Source organism: Lonchura striata, chromosome 5 (genome assembly GCF_050655825.1).
Source record: "Lonchura striata isolate lonStrDom1 chromosome 5, ASM5065582v1, whole genome shotgun sequence".
NCBI lineage: Eukaryota > Metazoa > Chordata > Aves > Passeriformes > Estrildidae > Lonchura > Lonchura striata.
Window position 1 is genome coordinate 40,258,564 of NC_140707.1, and position 14,849 is coordinate 40,273,412.

General features: G+C 44.7%; 1 protein-coding gene across 5 annotated transcripts in view; it reads right to left on the reverse strand.

The window, feature by feature from the left end:
• Window positions 1-10,084: 10,084 nt before the first annotated feature.
• The window catches only part of GALNT16 (polypeptide N-acetylgalactosaminyltransferase 16), a 74,608-nt gene continuing 69,843 nt past the window's right edge, over window positions 10,085-14,849 (reverse strand). For 4 of the 5 annotated variants that reach the window (XM_021547078.4, XM_085580330.1, XM_085580331.1 and 1 more), the window contains exon 15: window positions 10,085-13,818. In XM_021547078.4, the coding sequence (XP_021402753.1) occupies window positions 13,681-13,818 (138 nt within the window). In that variant the 3' untranslated portion in view covers window positions 10,085-13,680. The remainder of the gene's footprint in view (window positions 13,819-14,849) is intronic. The other variant, XM_021547077.4, reaches the window with a different exon arrangement.

Sequence of the window (14,849 nt, forward strand, 5' to 3'; positions counted from 1 at the left end):
GTTTGTCTCCTAATGTTAGCAGTTTTCTCCAGGTTTTCCTGTCTTTGAACCTACTTCAATGAAATAACCATGGCACCAGCTGCACCTGCAGCTCTAAATGAAGATTACCAGTCTTTGATACTGTAGTAATGATATTGCTTTAGTCTTAACCAGGAATTAATAATTCAACACCCCCTAAAACTGCATGTTTTGGTTTTGTGTTTACAACACAATTGTTCAGTGCAATCTCTATTCCTTGCCTCTTATCATGTCCAAATAAAAGCACTCATTATTCATGCAAAATTAAGTAACTTCAACTAGAAAGCTTGAGAAAAAAACACATGAGAATAACCAAATATTTGATCTTAATGAGAACACTCACCCCAGATATTCCAGGGAACTCAAAGCTTGTCTGAAGTAAACAGAGTAGGAGCTACATTTAACTGTGTTGTTCTGTTTCTTGGCAGAAAGGCACCCAAATCAGGTCAGCCATAGCTCCAGGAGGTATTTCTCTTCTGAAAAGTCCAAGGTAAAACAGGCACCTCCTTCTATCTTACAATTAATGGACTGAACATTTTGATAGCATGTTGCATAACCTAGGCAGCTCTCTGCTCAGTGTGCTGGCTTCACTATCCGTCTCGCTCCTCAGACCCCCTTCTCTTTGGGTACAGGACACCTCAGCAGCTCACTTAGAGCCTCACATCCCTCTTAGGAGGGAACAGCAGCCAGCAGGGCTTTTATCAGCCTCCACCTGCCCCCAAGGACACTTCAAATAACACATCTTAAGCTCCATAAATCTGACTTCTCTGTTTAAACTATTTCTATAGAAAATTCATGACTACCTCCAGGCATGCTGTCTTTAGAGGTTCACTCGAACCTACTTGCAGGGAAAATAGAGATCCAGCCTCTATGTATTTGACACATAATTACAATGGAAAAAATTACCTGTGTGTCTTGCCCAGATTCTCCTTTGGCTTCTGCAGGAATGTAAAATGCAGGCCTCAGCCCCATGCCAGCTGAGAAGTTTAATGGTGGGCACTTTGGTGCACTTCCTCCTTTTTCCTCCTCACACATGCATCAACCTAACTATCTCCTGCTGTGCCTTTGTTAAAAATCTGATACTCACCCTAACCAATAAGTAGTGCTAATTAGTTAATGCAGAGGATCCTCAGAGATTGGACACACACCCTCTTCCTATTTACTTAGATAAATCTATTTATAAAGAGAAATCCATGATGGCTGTTAAATGCACTGACACCTGGCTCAGGGTGTCAGTGCATCACAAGTAACTGAGGGCCCCGAGAGTGTTTTGGGAGAGGGACTACCATGCAATTGTCCTGTTCTTAGGTTTTTCCCTAGACACGTGGTGTAGGTCATTGGCAGGAACAGGTTAATGGGCTCTGTGGCACTTGTATCTGATTAGATATGCAGAGAAATTCTACTGTTGGGGGGTTTTGCTGGATTTTTTTGTTCACTTGGCAAACATCTCCCACAGATATTTTGCAGGGAAGGTGAAAGGGTTTATGCAGACCTAAGGTAGAAAGGTAGTGATTTTTCCCATGTATTTCCCACATATTTTCCTCATTCTTTCTGCAAGTTTGATTTTTTGGGCATGATGTCCTGGGAATAAGAGAATTGGTAATGATGTAACTCTAGTTGATATAGTTACTGTTAAGGAGCTGTTTACTTGTGGGCTCCATGAAAACTCAGAAAATACTTGCCCCAGAATGCAAGTGGTGCAATAAATTAGTTGAAATACGTACTTCATGGCACTGGGTATTTTTTAAAGTGACCCTTAACATGGAAGATAACATTTTTTGTAAACTTAAATGTAATTAATAATACTGATCTAGCTACATCTGCATTTCTTCCAAGTCTAATCCTTCAGCACTCTTGCAATTACTTCTCCAGATGAGTTCTAGGGTCCTTGGCAGTTGCTTGCTGCTCCTGTTTTGATCCTATGCCTTAGGAGTTTAAACTCCGTTATAGAAACTCCATCTGAGTCCATTTAATGAACTACACGAATCAGAGACCTGCAACAAAGCCCAATTAGAAACGAGTGCACAGGGAATATTGATCTCCTTAAAACCTTTGACCACTTTCAGGATCTGCCTGGTCACTCATCACTGCAGCAGGCACTGGCCCTTTCCTGCTGGCTCCCATTCACTCACTTGCTAGGATTATGGTCAGATTAAGATGTGATTGAACAGATCAGCTGGTAGGAACTCTGGGGTATGAGGGAGAGCCCCCAGATAACCCTTCTCACACATGTTCACGGTCCTCTGGGTCAGATTTTACTGCTAATTCAGAGGGAATTTGTACAGCAGTGCCTGCTTTTTCTCTGAGCAACACCAAAAAAGCCGTCTGAGATCTTCCTTTTTACTAATGAACATCTGGAGGCTCTTGAGCTCACAGAGGTCACAGCTGACAGCATTACCATGCAAAGCACACCCATGAAAGGGTCTTATGAACTCCCCTCACTCAACACCTTCAGTCTTGTTTGCAGTATATTACAGGTAAGAACCCCTGTGGTAATGAAGCACACATTATTCAACTAACGTATTTGAATAAGATGTTTAAGAAATGTGCATTAAAGCGGATTTGTGGCATCCTAGCCAAAACACCACTCAAAGTCAGATGATTTCAGACTCTTCCAAGCTGCACTTCAGATGATGTATGGTGTCCAGAAGCTCATATCCAAAGGGTGTAGGTGAGATTTGAATAATTTTGGATCATTAGATTTTTGGAATTATAAAAGTCTCTGTTCAGTTGTTGTCCAAAGCTGGATACACATCAGATATGTACATTTCAGTCTTCACAATTCAGGATCTGCTTCAACACCCACACAGAAGCACTTCAGCCTCAGCTGTGTTCAGACCACCTGTGTGAGTAAGTGCTAAGGGAAATCATAAACAAAGTGTTCCTGCATTTTGCTTGATTTGATAAGCCTCCTCCAAACACAACCATAGCAAATAAATAGAAAGACAAGAGCCAAATCTTTCTCTATTTCTCCAAGCTGTATAGGCTTGTCTGGGACTGGCAAGAGGGATTAGAGGACAAAATATTGAATTTCTTATGATGAGGGTCTTTTGAAATCCTTGGTATGGAAAATCTGAGGATGACCTGCACCAGAGGGAAAGTAATTATAGTTTTCTCGTAGCAGCTGTGATATTTACAGAAAGCTCTTTAGTTCCAGGCACTGTTCCAAAGGCTGTTTATGAGCTTGAAATTAAATAGTTGCTGAATAAAAATGCAAAGTAATTCCTGAAGTAATCTTTGACTCCAGGCCTTACTCCAGAGACTGAAAGATCTTCAACCACTAGGTTAGAACCATACACCCTTATTTCAAACCAAGCTTTATTATCACATGAATTCCAAAGGAGAAGAGCTTTAGCAGGCAGAGCCAAGAGCAGCACCACCTTGAGAAACCCCAGTTTCCCAGAGTCTGTTTATACTGCATTGGTACAAGGGTGGGGGTGATTCCTGACAGCCATATGAGGTACAGTGAGCAGCCCCCTCCTATGTATTTCCCCAGCAGGACTCTGCTCACGGTGGGAAAGCCACTGCGCAAGCCTTGTGGCAGCCCTGGGGGATTCATAGTTCAGCAGGTGCTACACATGTCCCTGGACAAGGGGGCTCCAGCTGTGCTGGCAGCTGCTGGCCCTGCCAAGGGCTCTGGGATGCTGCAAGTACCCACCAGTGACCCTGCTGTATCCTGTTCTAACTTGGGAAAGAGAAGCTGCAAAGACAGAAGCCAAGTTTTCTAAATCCTGCTGCTCTGGGCTAAACTCATCTCTGATTTGGGTACCTGGCTTACACTGCTGCCAGGCTGGTATAGTTCACTGGCACTATTTATTTTTAACAAGATCAACATGAAAATGGGAGGGGAGAAAAGGAAGAGTTCTGAAGAAATACAGACCTTTTTCCTCTCAGGACAGAGAATTTGTGCTCTAGAGCTTTCTCAGATTTTTCAGCATAAGCTCAGTACTTGCAGATATCTGACAAACTCCTGCCATGAAAGTTCAGAGTAAACAGAGGTGATGTGTGACACGTTAAATGTTGCTAATGGGCATCAGGTGTTTGCAGGGGAAAATGGCTCCTCGTCTTAGTTATGGTAATTATTTTAAAGATCTATTTAGCATTTAGATTGCTTGGGGGGAAAAGAGCTTGGAAAAGTTGATTGCCTTGAAAAACGCTCCGGTACCAAGTGGGTCTCTTTGAACATTGCTTCATCTCCTCAGAAAGAAAGCAGAGGACACACTTCATCTTGGGGTAATAAGAGGGACTTTGACATCATTGTCCTTGCAAACAGCGTTATAACGCGCAGCTTGAAGTTAAAGAACCATTTAAGAGAGGTAAAACTCGAGATTGAACAATCTGCACTGACGCTCTGAGAGGAGCTGTGCAAGTACTAGGGTGAACATTGCACTCCGGAATTCCACCGCCAGCAGAAGACCCTTGTGTACGCTTTTAAACTTCGCCACACCTGTGCATTGTAAATTCTCCATTGTCATCAACAGGCTGCCACATCATCAGCTCTCACACGCCGAGTGATTTAGCCTAAACAAATCTCCTGGAGGTACAGGAGTTCACTCCATGAAAATCCCAGATCCGGCAGGAGGTAAGAACAAGGAACCCGATTCCCCTCAGGCAGCTGAATATCCCCACCCACAGTCAGGCTGCACCGTGCCCCTGTGCCTGGTCCAGGCATCAATTAAAGCTACTCAGGCCGAAAGGACAAAGCAGCCTGCAAGCCCAACACACCAGGCTGAGCAAACTTGGAAACTCGGAAATAGCTCTGCAACAATTTGTCACTTTTCTTCAAAAATCTGAGAAATGGCCTGAAGAAAATTACTTCTGCCTCAAATAGGTCCCTCCACAGCTGAGCCGCTGAAACACCACTGGCACGGCCCCTTGCCCTGCAGCATGTTGAACAGCAAAGGCAGTCCAGGTGATAAGCCAACATAGTCAAGCCTTCATCTACAGCTGTACTAAGATGTTCTTAATGGGCAGAAGTATCAGTGTATTAAGCAGTATTGCAGAGTAACAACTTGAGATAGGTGGGGTGTTTCAGGGGGGAACTGATGCTGGACACTGAGGGGGGGATCTGTACAGAGCATCCCCTGAACACTGCTGGTACAGAATGCAGACCCTATTCAAGCATTAGCTGTATTTCTCTCCTTCCTAGCAGCTCCCTCAACATTTGTATTACCAGTTTCCCTGTGTCTGTTGCTGAAGAAATACCAAGCAGGATAAGAACCAAGCTGCCCTCTAGCCCTCAGTCTCGCACCTGCCTTTGGCCAGCTCTTTGTTGCTGCTTCTGCCACAAAGCTGGTGACTGCCAAACAGCCTTCTCCCAGCCACTCACGTTTCTCAAAGCCAACAATGTCAAAATTCACAAACAGAAATTTAGACCAAGCAGGAGCAATTCAGACCGAGTCTGTTTCCCAAATCTGACAAGTGTATGTGCTAATGGGTAACAGCCACACAACCCTACAAAAAGAGAAAGAAAAATGCAGCAGTGAGGAGAAAGTCCAATGTCCATTTCTGCTACGAAAAATGTTTCTCTGTCTCCTCACCCCTAAAATATATTTCAAAGCCAGAAAGGAGAAATGCAGATGTAGGTAAAGGTGATAGCAGAACACACAAGGACTAAATAGAGCAGAATTTCATCCTTGGGCAGGCAAGGCCATAGGTGTAGGTGTGCACACCAGCTGCAGGGTGGACACTGCTGTAGTTAGCACAGCAAGGGGATCAAGGCAGGCAAACTGCTGCAGCACCAGCAGGGTGGCCCCAGCAGCTTGCACTGCCTAGCCTGAGGTCCAGGCAGTGCCAGCTGCAGTACAGTAACTACTGAGCCTGGTGCCTGAGGGAGGGCTTCCCTTTTTCATGCTGCACCATGAGCACAGGCAACTCAGACACCAATCAAGCAAGGAAAAAAGTCAACAAAGAACTAAATGACTCACAGGTTATTTATTAGGAAACACCACCAACAAAAATGGCTCCTATTTGTTTTTCCAAGATGGCTGAAGTCAAGTTCACTTTATGTTGCCATATTGGGATGATGTGACTGGTTTGCTGTCTCTGAGGATCATAGCTGACAGCAGAACACATTCTTTTTGGTCTAACCCTTGGTAAGATGAGGCAAAACTGAGAATTAAGAGTCCCTATTCATATTCTCACCACTGAACTTCCAGCTGTAGTACCGATGGTTCTTGTGTTTATTTTAAAAGAGAAGGAATCACTGTCCTGAGGGGTGGAAAAGATCTAGTTCAGTCCTGATCAGCCTTGGATTGTCTGATCCTCACTGAGATCTAGAGAAACAAGGCTCAAGAAATAATATTCAGAGACAGCAAGGAAAGAAGCAGGTGGCTGCAAGCGACATCAGCCTCAGCTCACCCCAGGGGCCCACTTTCTGCTGCAGCCTGAGATACAGACACCTCACACCAGTGCACCCGCTGCAGTGGCTCCTGCCATGGGAGCCAGGTTTGAAAGTCACAGTCTGAGCATGGTCAGTGCATACACTGTGCCTGGCTGGCACAGGCCAAGCTTCTCTGCAATGGAAATGGGACAGCTGCAGAGAGGCTGGGGGTAGCTGGCACTAAAAGCAAGAGACATATCTGTGTGCTCCTCTGACCCAACAGTCTTGTCCTAGTCATTACACCCAGTCATTACAGGAGGACTTCTGCTCCTTTCCCATCTCTTTTCTTCACCCTGTTGCTCTATTACAGATTGGGCTAAAAGACACTCATCAAACTTCTTGCCATTTCTCCTTCAGTGGAAACTATGGCCACATTTAGGTGTCCTCACACCTACTTCAGCACTTTCCTGTACACTGCTTTTCTGCTTGCCACAGCACTGAGAACAACACTGCATCACCTTCAAAACATACCAGCATTGACATGATTTCTGGTTTGCCTCATTATATTGGGAGGACTGGAAAACAAGGTTTTTTGGTGGGTAAAAAATTCACACAAAACTTTGATGAACTATAAAATATGTAATCTCTTCAAATAATTGTTCTCTGTACTTTGTATGCAGGTATCCCTCTTCTTTGAAACTGATGGGCACTTCCAAAATACAAATGCAGGGCCAGTTCTGGTACCCAGCTGCTGAAGGGAAGCCAATAGCAGAGAGCAGCAGGTCCACAGTCAGAACTAAACAAACTCCAGGAAACCCTGTGGCAACCCCAAGGGGCAGTGACAAGAAATGCCAAGGCAGGAGGTGAAAAGGGACCTCAAGAGCTGGGATGAAGCCTGGGAATACTCACAATCACCCTGGCAGGTAACAGCCACCATACTTACAAGGAGCTCAGGCTGCTTGAGAAGGGCACACAGAAATTCACCCGTCAGTTGAGACTGGGACGGGGAAAGGCAAAGCAGCCCTGTGCTTTTGAACAAAAAATTCAAGGAGAAGAGCCATTGGGAAAAGAAAGTAGACAGACCTGGAAGTGCAGAGGGATTCATGGATGGCCTTTTGGGTCAGCGAACCCATTTTGTTCACTTCATGCTCATGAATTTATGCCTCCTCCAGGCACTGGCCAGCTCATCACCCAGCACACTGCTCTTGTTACTGCCAAGCTGAGCTCTGCTGCAGGCAATGGTAAGCTGTATTAGTTTCCATGGAAATCAGAGAGAGAGAAGCTGGTTTCCACCAAAATCACATTCAAAACACAATTTTGTCCCAAGTGAATTATTTTTTTATCTTTGCTCTCAGTCTTGGTTTTTTTTCCACTATGCAGTACAGATGAAACTGAATTTATTTTAATGAAGCAGATTTGTAAAGCAGAAGTTTCATCAGTAAGTTAAGCAGGAATTGCTATTTCCATGGGATGTTTCAAAAAAGGACAAGTCTGAACACCTATCAGTGTCGTTTCAGCACAGAAATATTACCTTGTTCTGGCCTGCTTTTAATTACTGGTCAGTCACTGGTGAGATTTAAGCTGCATTTCTCAAACAGATCCAGATCAGCCAAAGAAGCAAAAGGTTGTTCACTTCCCTCATGCGCCCAAGCTTCCCTTGCAACATGCTGCAGCAAAGAAACATTGTTTTAAAACAGCTGTTTATAAAACACCTTACAAAATCAAAGCCCTAGAAATGGGGATGGCTGCTACCTTGCACCCTAGCTGTGAGAATGATGGAAAGGCAATAGCTCCTGTCCACACATGGGCACAGAGTTCTCCACTGAAGAAGCAGAGCCAGGAACCCAGCATGCTGCAAATATCCTGTTTATTTTCATAGGGCACTGCACTGCTGGTTTTTTTTTTTGCTACTATAGCAGCAAAACACACTGAAAACAAGTTTTGTTTCAGGTATATCTAAACACCTAATTTCAATATTTGTAGTTCTCTGGGGCTTCTCTGCTTCTGTCTAAAGTTCTCACAAGTCATGATGAAGGAATGAATCTTAGGCCCCCTAAAAGGAGCTCTTCAGCTCCTGTCTGAACACTCACCAAGAAGTAGAGACCAAAAGAGAAAGGATGCAGGGAATATGTGAGGATGCTTGCCCAAGGGAACAGCAGCAGTCAGGTTTCCAGATGCTTCTGAACTTAGGATGTACTTCTAAAAAGCTGAAGTCCAGTTAGAGGACTAGAGATATCCCCTTCCACACACCCTGCAGCTCAATAGCAGAGGGTCTTGAGAATTGAGAGGCATTCCCATAAGGTCTCTGTATCAAGCAAATACCTCTTAACAAACTGCAGAAAAAGATACTCCCATAGCACCTAGATTTGTTACTGAATGTAGCCTGGAGAATACCTCTATTTCCAAGAAAATAATCTAATTTGTGAAAACAACACTTGATTTTCCTTTTTAGGTAAAGCATCTACTGAATTTGACCCAGCTGTATGACTGTTGTGGACATGGTGTTTCTAAGTTTTCGGCCTCCAGCATAGAAATTACTGCCCTATAATTCTTCTCATGTGAACATGATTTTCTAGTCTCTTTTGAGGCACCTGTTTCTACTCCAAACTCTTCTCTACTTTATATGTGTGCCGGAGCACTGTATGTCTGACCCTGGGTTATCCTCCCCAGAGGGTAACCCAACCCTCACCCATTTCTCATTCTCTCCCAACCCCATTAATCTGGCTCTTCAGAAGATCAAAACCCTATCATTTTCCTAGGCAGGACTAAAAAAAGTTTTCCCAGCCATCATTACAGCCTGAGAACCTCCTGGTTTCTAGGGCCCTTGGTGGTCATCACTCAAGGGGTGCATAGCACAAGTATGTCCTGCTCCAAGAGCAGCACTAGGAGAGAAAGCCTCAACTCTTCTCCTTTTTATTGAGTTCCCACAGCACTCACACATCAGGCAGCATGGATAAGCAGTGGTTCCCCCCACACCAGCTGATTTCCAGCATACCTTCACCCTCCTTCCTTAGATAGCTGCTCTGGCACAGCTGCTTTCTTACATTCAGATCCAGATCCAGCTGATCCTAGCTTGAAAAAGTCTCTGCCAGGTGAACTGGCAGGCTGTTAAGCCCTGATTTTAAACTCAAAGTCTTCAAATTAGCACTGCTGGCTGGGCTTTTTTATATTTTTTTTCCCTTCTATTTCTCTTTTTTCTTTTTTGCCCTTTCTTTTTGTTTTAAATAACATGAGCTTAGAAAAGCTTACCAGCCTCCTTGGGGAGTCACAATATTTGAAGCTCAGTGATGCACATGCTAGGAGACATCTGTGGGTGGTGATACCTCTTTGCCCTCAGGCCAGAAGCAGAAGAAAGGTCTTTGGGAGGCTTATAGAAAAAAGGCAGGCTGCTAGCTTAAGGAAAATATTAAGGAGGGAGTAACAGGAAGAATTAATTCCCCACAACACCAGCTATTTCTTTCAGCATATAAGTCAGCCCATTAATTGCCAGGAAGGATACTTGTCTCCCTACCCAGATGAGGAGGACTATTCCAGTCCTTTTCAAGTGGTACACTATTGTATCCTAAAAGCATCTCTGCCTGCTCCAGCAGTATCCCTCATGAGCCAACCCACAAACCCATGCAGAGAACTGGAGTACGTGTGTCTAGGAACAAACCCAGTGAAACACAGATGAGGGGACCAGGCAAAAAAGGACACTGTTTTCCAGTAGAGGAAGCAAAGGGGAATAAGACAGGCTTGAAACACTTATTTCAAAATTGATTTTATTCCAGGCATTAAACAGATTCTGGCACATGCTTTTTTTGAAGAAAAAGGAAAACAAATCTGGGTTCCACATAAATTACATCTGGCAAAGTGCAACTTACAACTGAGTGGGAAAAATAAACCTTTTGAATCCAATTTCTGTACAACAGTAGATTCAGCTCCTCTTAAATAGACTCCCATTGGTTCACAGCAGAGGAAATTACATTGGATGCTCTGATACAGTAACAGCTTTCTTTAAGGGTATTACCAATGCAAATTCTCTGTCTTGACAGTCTAGGGGGCTGTTTAAAGTAAACAGGAAAACAAGGGTGAGCAGCTGCTTGTTCTGACTGTTAAAAATAGTCAGTTTGCTTGAAGCAATCCTAATGGAGACCTGTTCCAAAACATGGCATTGTGTGGACCTTGGGGAAAAAAGTAGAGATAACATTGTTCTTCCTTCCCTTCAGTGCAAAGGAAATGTAGAGTATGCTAGGATTGAGTTTGAACAAGACTTTGTTTATTCCAAGAAGAAAATCAGTTTACCCACACTTGACAGCAGCCTTTTGCAATGTACTTCCTTTTCAGCAACTGCTAAAATACATTGGAAACCAACAGCTTCCAAAAGATGATGTGTGGAGAGGTCTGTGTTGAGCTAAAGCAATGCTTTAGCTGACAGAAGAGTGAGCAGTTGGGAGGTGACCTCAAGTGAATATGTTCAAAACCAGGTAGAATTAAAAAATGATACTCCAAACTCCACAAGCAATTTGAGTTATTGACATCTAGCATATGTCCACCTTTGTCCTTTCCTTCCCCAGGCCATGGCACCTGAGGAAGGAGAGTGTCCCATCTTCAGCAGCCCCAGCTTACAGCTCAAGAAGGATGCCAGTTCACACTCTGCCAGAAGAGCAGTAGGAAGAGAGGCATAAATCAAGACAGCCAGTCCAGGTATGTCTGCTCCAAGAGCAGTCAGCAACCTCCAGCATGGGAGCCAAACACACAGGCAAGGGCAGCAGTCATTGTGCTGACCAGAGCCCTTTGAATTAGGGCTGGCCCAGAGCCTGGAAACTGTAAATAAGCAGAGCTTCTGTGGTCTGCAGCAGTCAGGAGCATTGTTTGTAGAGGAGCTGGGTCCTGGTCCCAGAGTGGTTATGAAGAAGGAACTGCAGGAAAGCTGCACACACACAGTGGGAGCAGGGAGGAAGGAGGCAGTACCTGGTAGAGGAGTGAATATGCTGTTAGCTGCAACACATAAGCTGCTGGAGAGTGAAATGGGTGGAGGTCAGATGGTCCACTTAGGCTGTGTTTTGATGAAAACATGTAATCTTTTCACACTTCATTGTATATGGAGCTTACAAACAGTACCTCTTAGTGGCCCTTCTTCTATCTTTGCATCAATATTTTTCAAGCCAGGTAGGTAAGAACTTGGCTGTTCCTGTCTCCTACTGCATAATGATGCTATTCTGAAAGGACCGTCTCCTGTATAGTCTTGTTTAAAAATGCAGTAACTAATAGGATGGCATCTCTGCCCTCAATGGGTCTGTCTGGCCCGCTCTCATTCCATTCCTAGGCTATTTTCCTTCCTTCTCTGCCCTCTCCTGACCTCAGTGGTTCTGGCCCAAAGCATGTCTATACAGGGAAAGAGAAATTACTGCAGAGTCAGTGCCCTCATTTCCACAGAGAAGAGCAGCTGCACCATTCTGAAAGGATCAAAAGGAACTCCCTTGTGAGTTTTCACAGTGCAGGCAGGTCATTCTTCTGGCTAATCAGTGCTGAGATGGGGATCTGATATCAAAGTAAAGGGGGAGACAGGATAAGAGCTCCTGCCACATGATGGATTTAATTTTTTAAAACCAAGAACAAAAAATATTGTCCAGTTTTCCCACTAAGCACATGCAATGTATGAAGAACATTATCTGTTCTTTCGTCAAGTGTTTGGGCTAATACCAAGTTAAGAGAAATAATTAAAAAGAGATACAAACATGATCAAAAGGTAACAGTTGTTCAGAATCCAAATGAACAACCTGTTTCTTCTACACATATCAGAAATTATCTAGGCAAGCAATTGCCTAATGAAGATGGTCCCACCATCTGGTTCCCCTGTCAGGTTCTTGGAAAAGAGGGTTGGGTTTACAAAATCTATCTTAAGAGGAAAATTTAACAGGTCTAATTAGGAGAAGGTCAGGTTGTGGGGACTTTATTTGAATAGGTAAGCATCCCTTGGCAGGTTTGAAAACCTAGATGCAGCTAGAGCTGACTGGTAACTGGGAGCAGGATTGGGATGCTAGCTAGAGACCACCAGTGTCTTTGGTATTTCCAGAACACAAAGGAGCCTCTCTCAGGGCAGGCCTACACTGTGGCAGCATTTGTACAGGGGGCAGTTCCAGCTTCACCAGCTAACCTCTCCCCAAGTTGCTGACTGGGAAGTGAGAGGGGTGTCAAAAGTAGAGCAGCCCCAACCCTTTTGCCTTGTCTTTCTCAAAGAGAGAAGGAAAAGCAACTGTACCAGGAGAGTGGGTAGTTTGTCGTGCCAGGCTCTGTTCACAGGGGCTCTATGCAGAGCTGGAGAGACAAGCGTGAGAACTGTGGCCTGCCCAGCCAGCAGCAAGAAGTCTGCTATGACCTAGGGCCTGTCCCCTTCTGTCTCTCACAGTGGGGGTCAGGGTGGGCTCCTGCCACACCCTGAGCCATGTGCAGCACCTCTGTCTGTGTGTGCTGCCCATGCAGCTCTGTGCACCACCTTTGGTGTGGGCTGCAGTGGGAAGTGGCTGGTAGCACCAGGAAGAGCAGCCAGAGAACAGTCCCAGCTTCCCTAACATGCCCAAGTGTTGGCACCTCTCTGACTGGCTCCAGCAGAACATGGTACCCTGAACCTGCAGGATTTGGCCACTCTTGGAGGTAGGGCTGACCTTACACACATAAAAAAGCTGGAAGGGAGAGTTTCAGGGAATAGTCCCTGAAACAATCCCTGGTTAGGCTGGTAAAATAGATCGTCCCTTTCCAATCTCTCTCTGCCCAACTTCAGCACATTTGGCTGTAGGGCAGCTTCTGTGAGCAGAGGAAGGAATGGGCCCACCAAAGAGAGGTGACAAACCTGCCCCCAGGATCTGCTAGCTCCTTCCCAGCCTTTCCACTGATCATGATGACTCTCCTGGCCAGTCCTCACTGAGAGACATATACATGAACGATGCAGAATGTTAGAGCAAAAAGCCAAAGAGCTACCAATGTTTGTACAAGCATATCCTAAGCTGCTGGTCTGAAGGTTGTGGACTCTGGATACAGAAAAAGGAAAGAATGGGGAGAGCTGCAAGTATTGGGCTGGGTCCTCCTCCATCTCTAGATGCAGCTGTGCAGACATCAGCTACAAAGGAGAACTTAAGACAAGAGATGGGAAGATTTTGACAACTGTCCTGATTCCTCTCACCCCCAGCTTCTTCTCTGAAAACCTCAAAAACATCAAGTGCTCAGCTGAAGTGGTGGCTTACTGATGAGCACAATGAAAACATTTAGGGTCAGACATACAAAACCATTCCTCCCTTCCTGATCCCCCTCTGCTCCCAAAGTCTCATGCACAAAGAAACAAGGAGATCTCTGTGCTACCATCATGTTGCTTGTAACAGCTCCCACTGTTGGCCAGGTACACCTGCTTGACAGGGGCTGGTCACCACTCTTCCAGTCTGGTTTTCCAGGCAGAGACCGCTGACAAAGTGTTGAATGAAACTGCCTTTCATCTTCCACTTCTGTGAGAAGACACAAAAAACATGATGTTACTTCCATTCCCCTACAGAACTGTGACTTCAAGTTGAAGGTAATCTCAAGTAAATTCCAACAGCTGGGGAAAAAGAAAATCTGGGTATGGGCAGAATCTCTAAATCACTGTGTTCCTGTACTAATGATACCTGCAGTTAGGTAGGGTCAGGGTTTAGCTGAGTTACAGGGCTGGATACTCAGAAGCATCTAGAAAGCAAACAACAGTACTGGTCACAGCACTAAGGCTTGGCTGAATTCCAGAGGAACCTGGAGAATGCTCTCAGGCACGTAATGTGACTCTTGGGGTGTCGTGTGACGGGCCAGGAATTGGACTCAGTGATCCAGATGGGTCTCTTCCAACCCAGCATACTCTGTGATTGTGCCATGTTATCAACACAAAAATCAGCAAGTAATGGCATTTTCAAAGTATATTATAGTCACAGTTTCTCAGTCATTCTCTGTCTTGGGCACCCAGATACCCACCAAAATTTGAAACCCTCCTGTGGTTGTTTCTAATCCATGGAAAGCAAAGCACTGACATATAAACCTGTCCATATAAAGCAAGAATCACACTTCCTGCTGTTTGACTGGATCTCTCTTATCATTGTTCCCTCATCTCTTCTTTCATCAAATTCAAAAGGTCTCATCTACAACCCTTTCCTGAAGATCCACTTTTGGTCATGCTACTTACCAGGAAAAAAAAAATATGCCCTAACCTTGAATTTAAAATTCTGCTGGGAAAGGGCTGTACCTTCCATCCCTGCTGGAAAAAAACCCAAACCTGGGAACACTGTGGCTGACAATGAAGAGAAAAGTAGAAATGAGTCTGTGGATATGGGATCTTCCAGATGAGGCAGTGTTATTCATCTCCAATGGGGCACAGCTGAGCTCAACAGGTTGAGAAGATTGAGGGGTCCAGGCTCCAGGGATTTTCCCTTTATTCTTTTCAGTCACACAGATGACCCAGTTAGAATTGTGGTCTGGGTGGCTCAGTCAGTAAAGATCTTAGGAATATAATGCA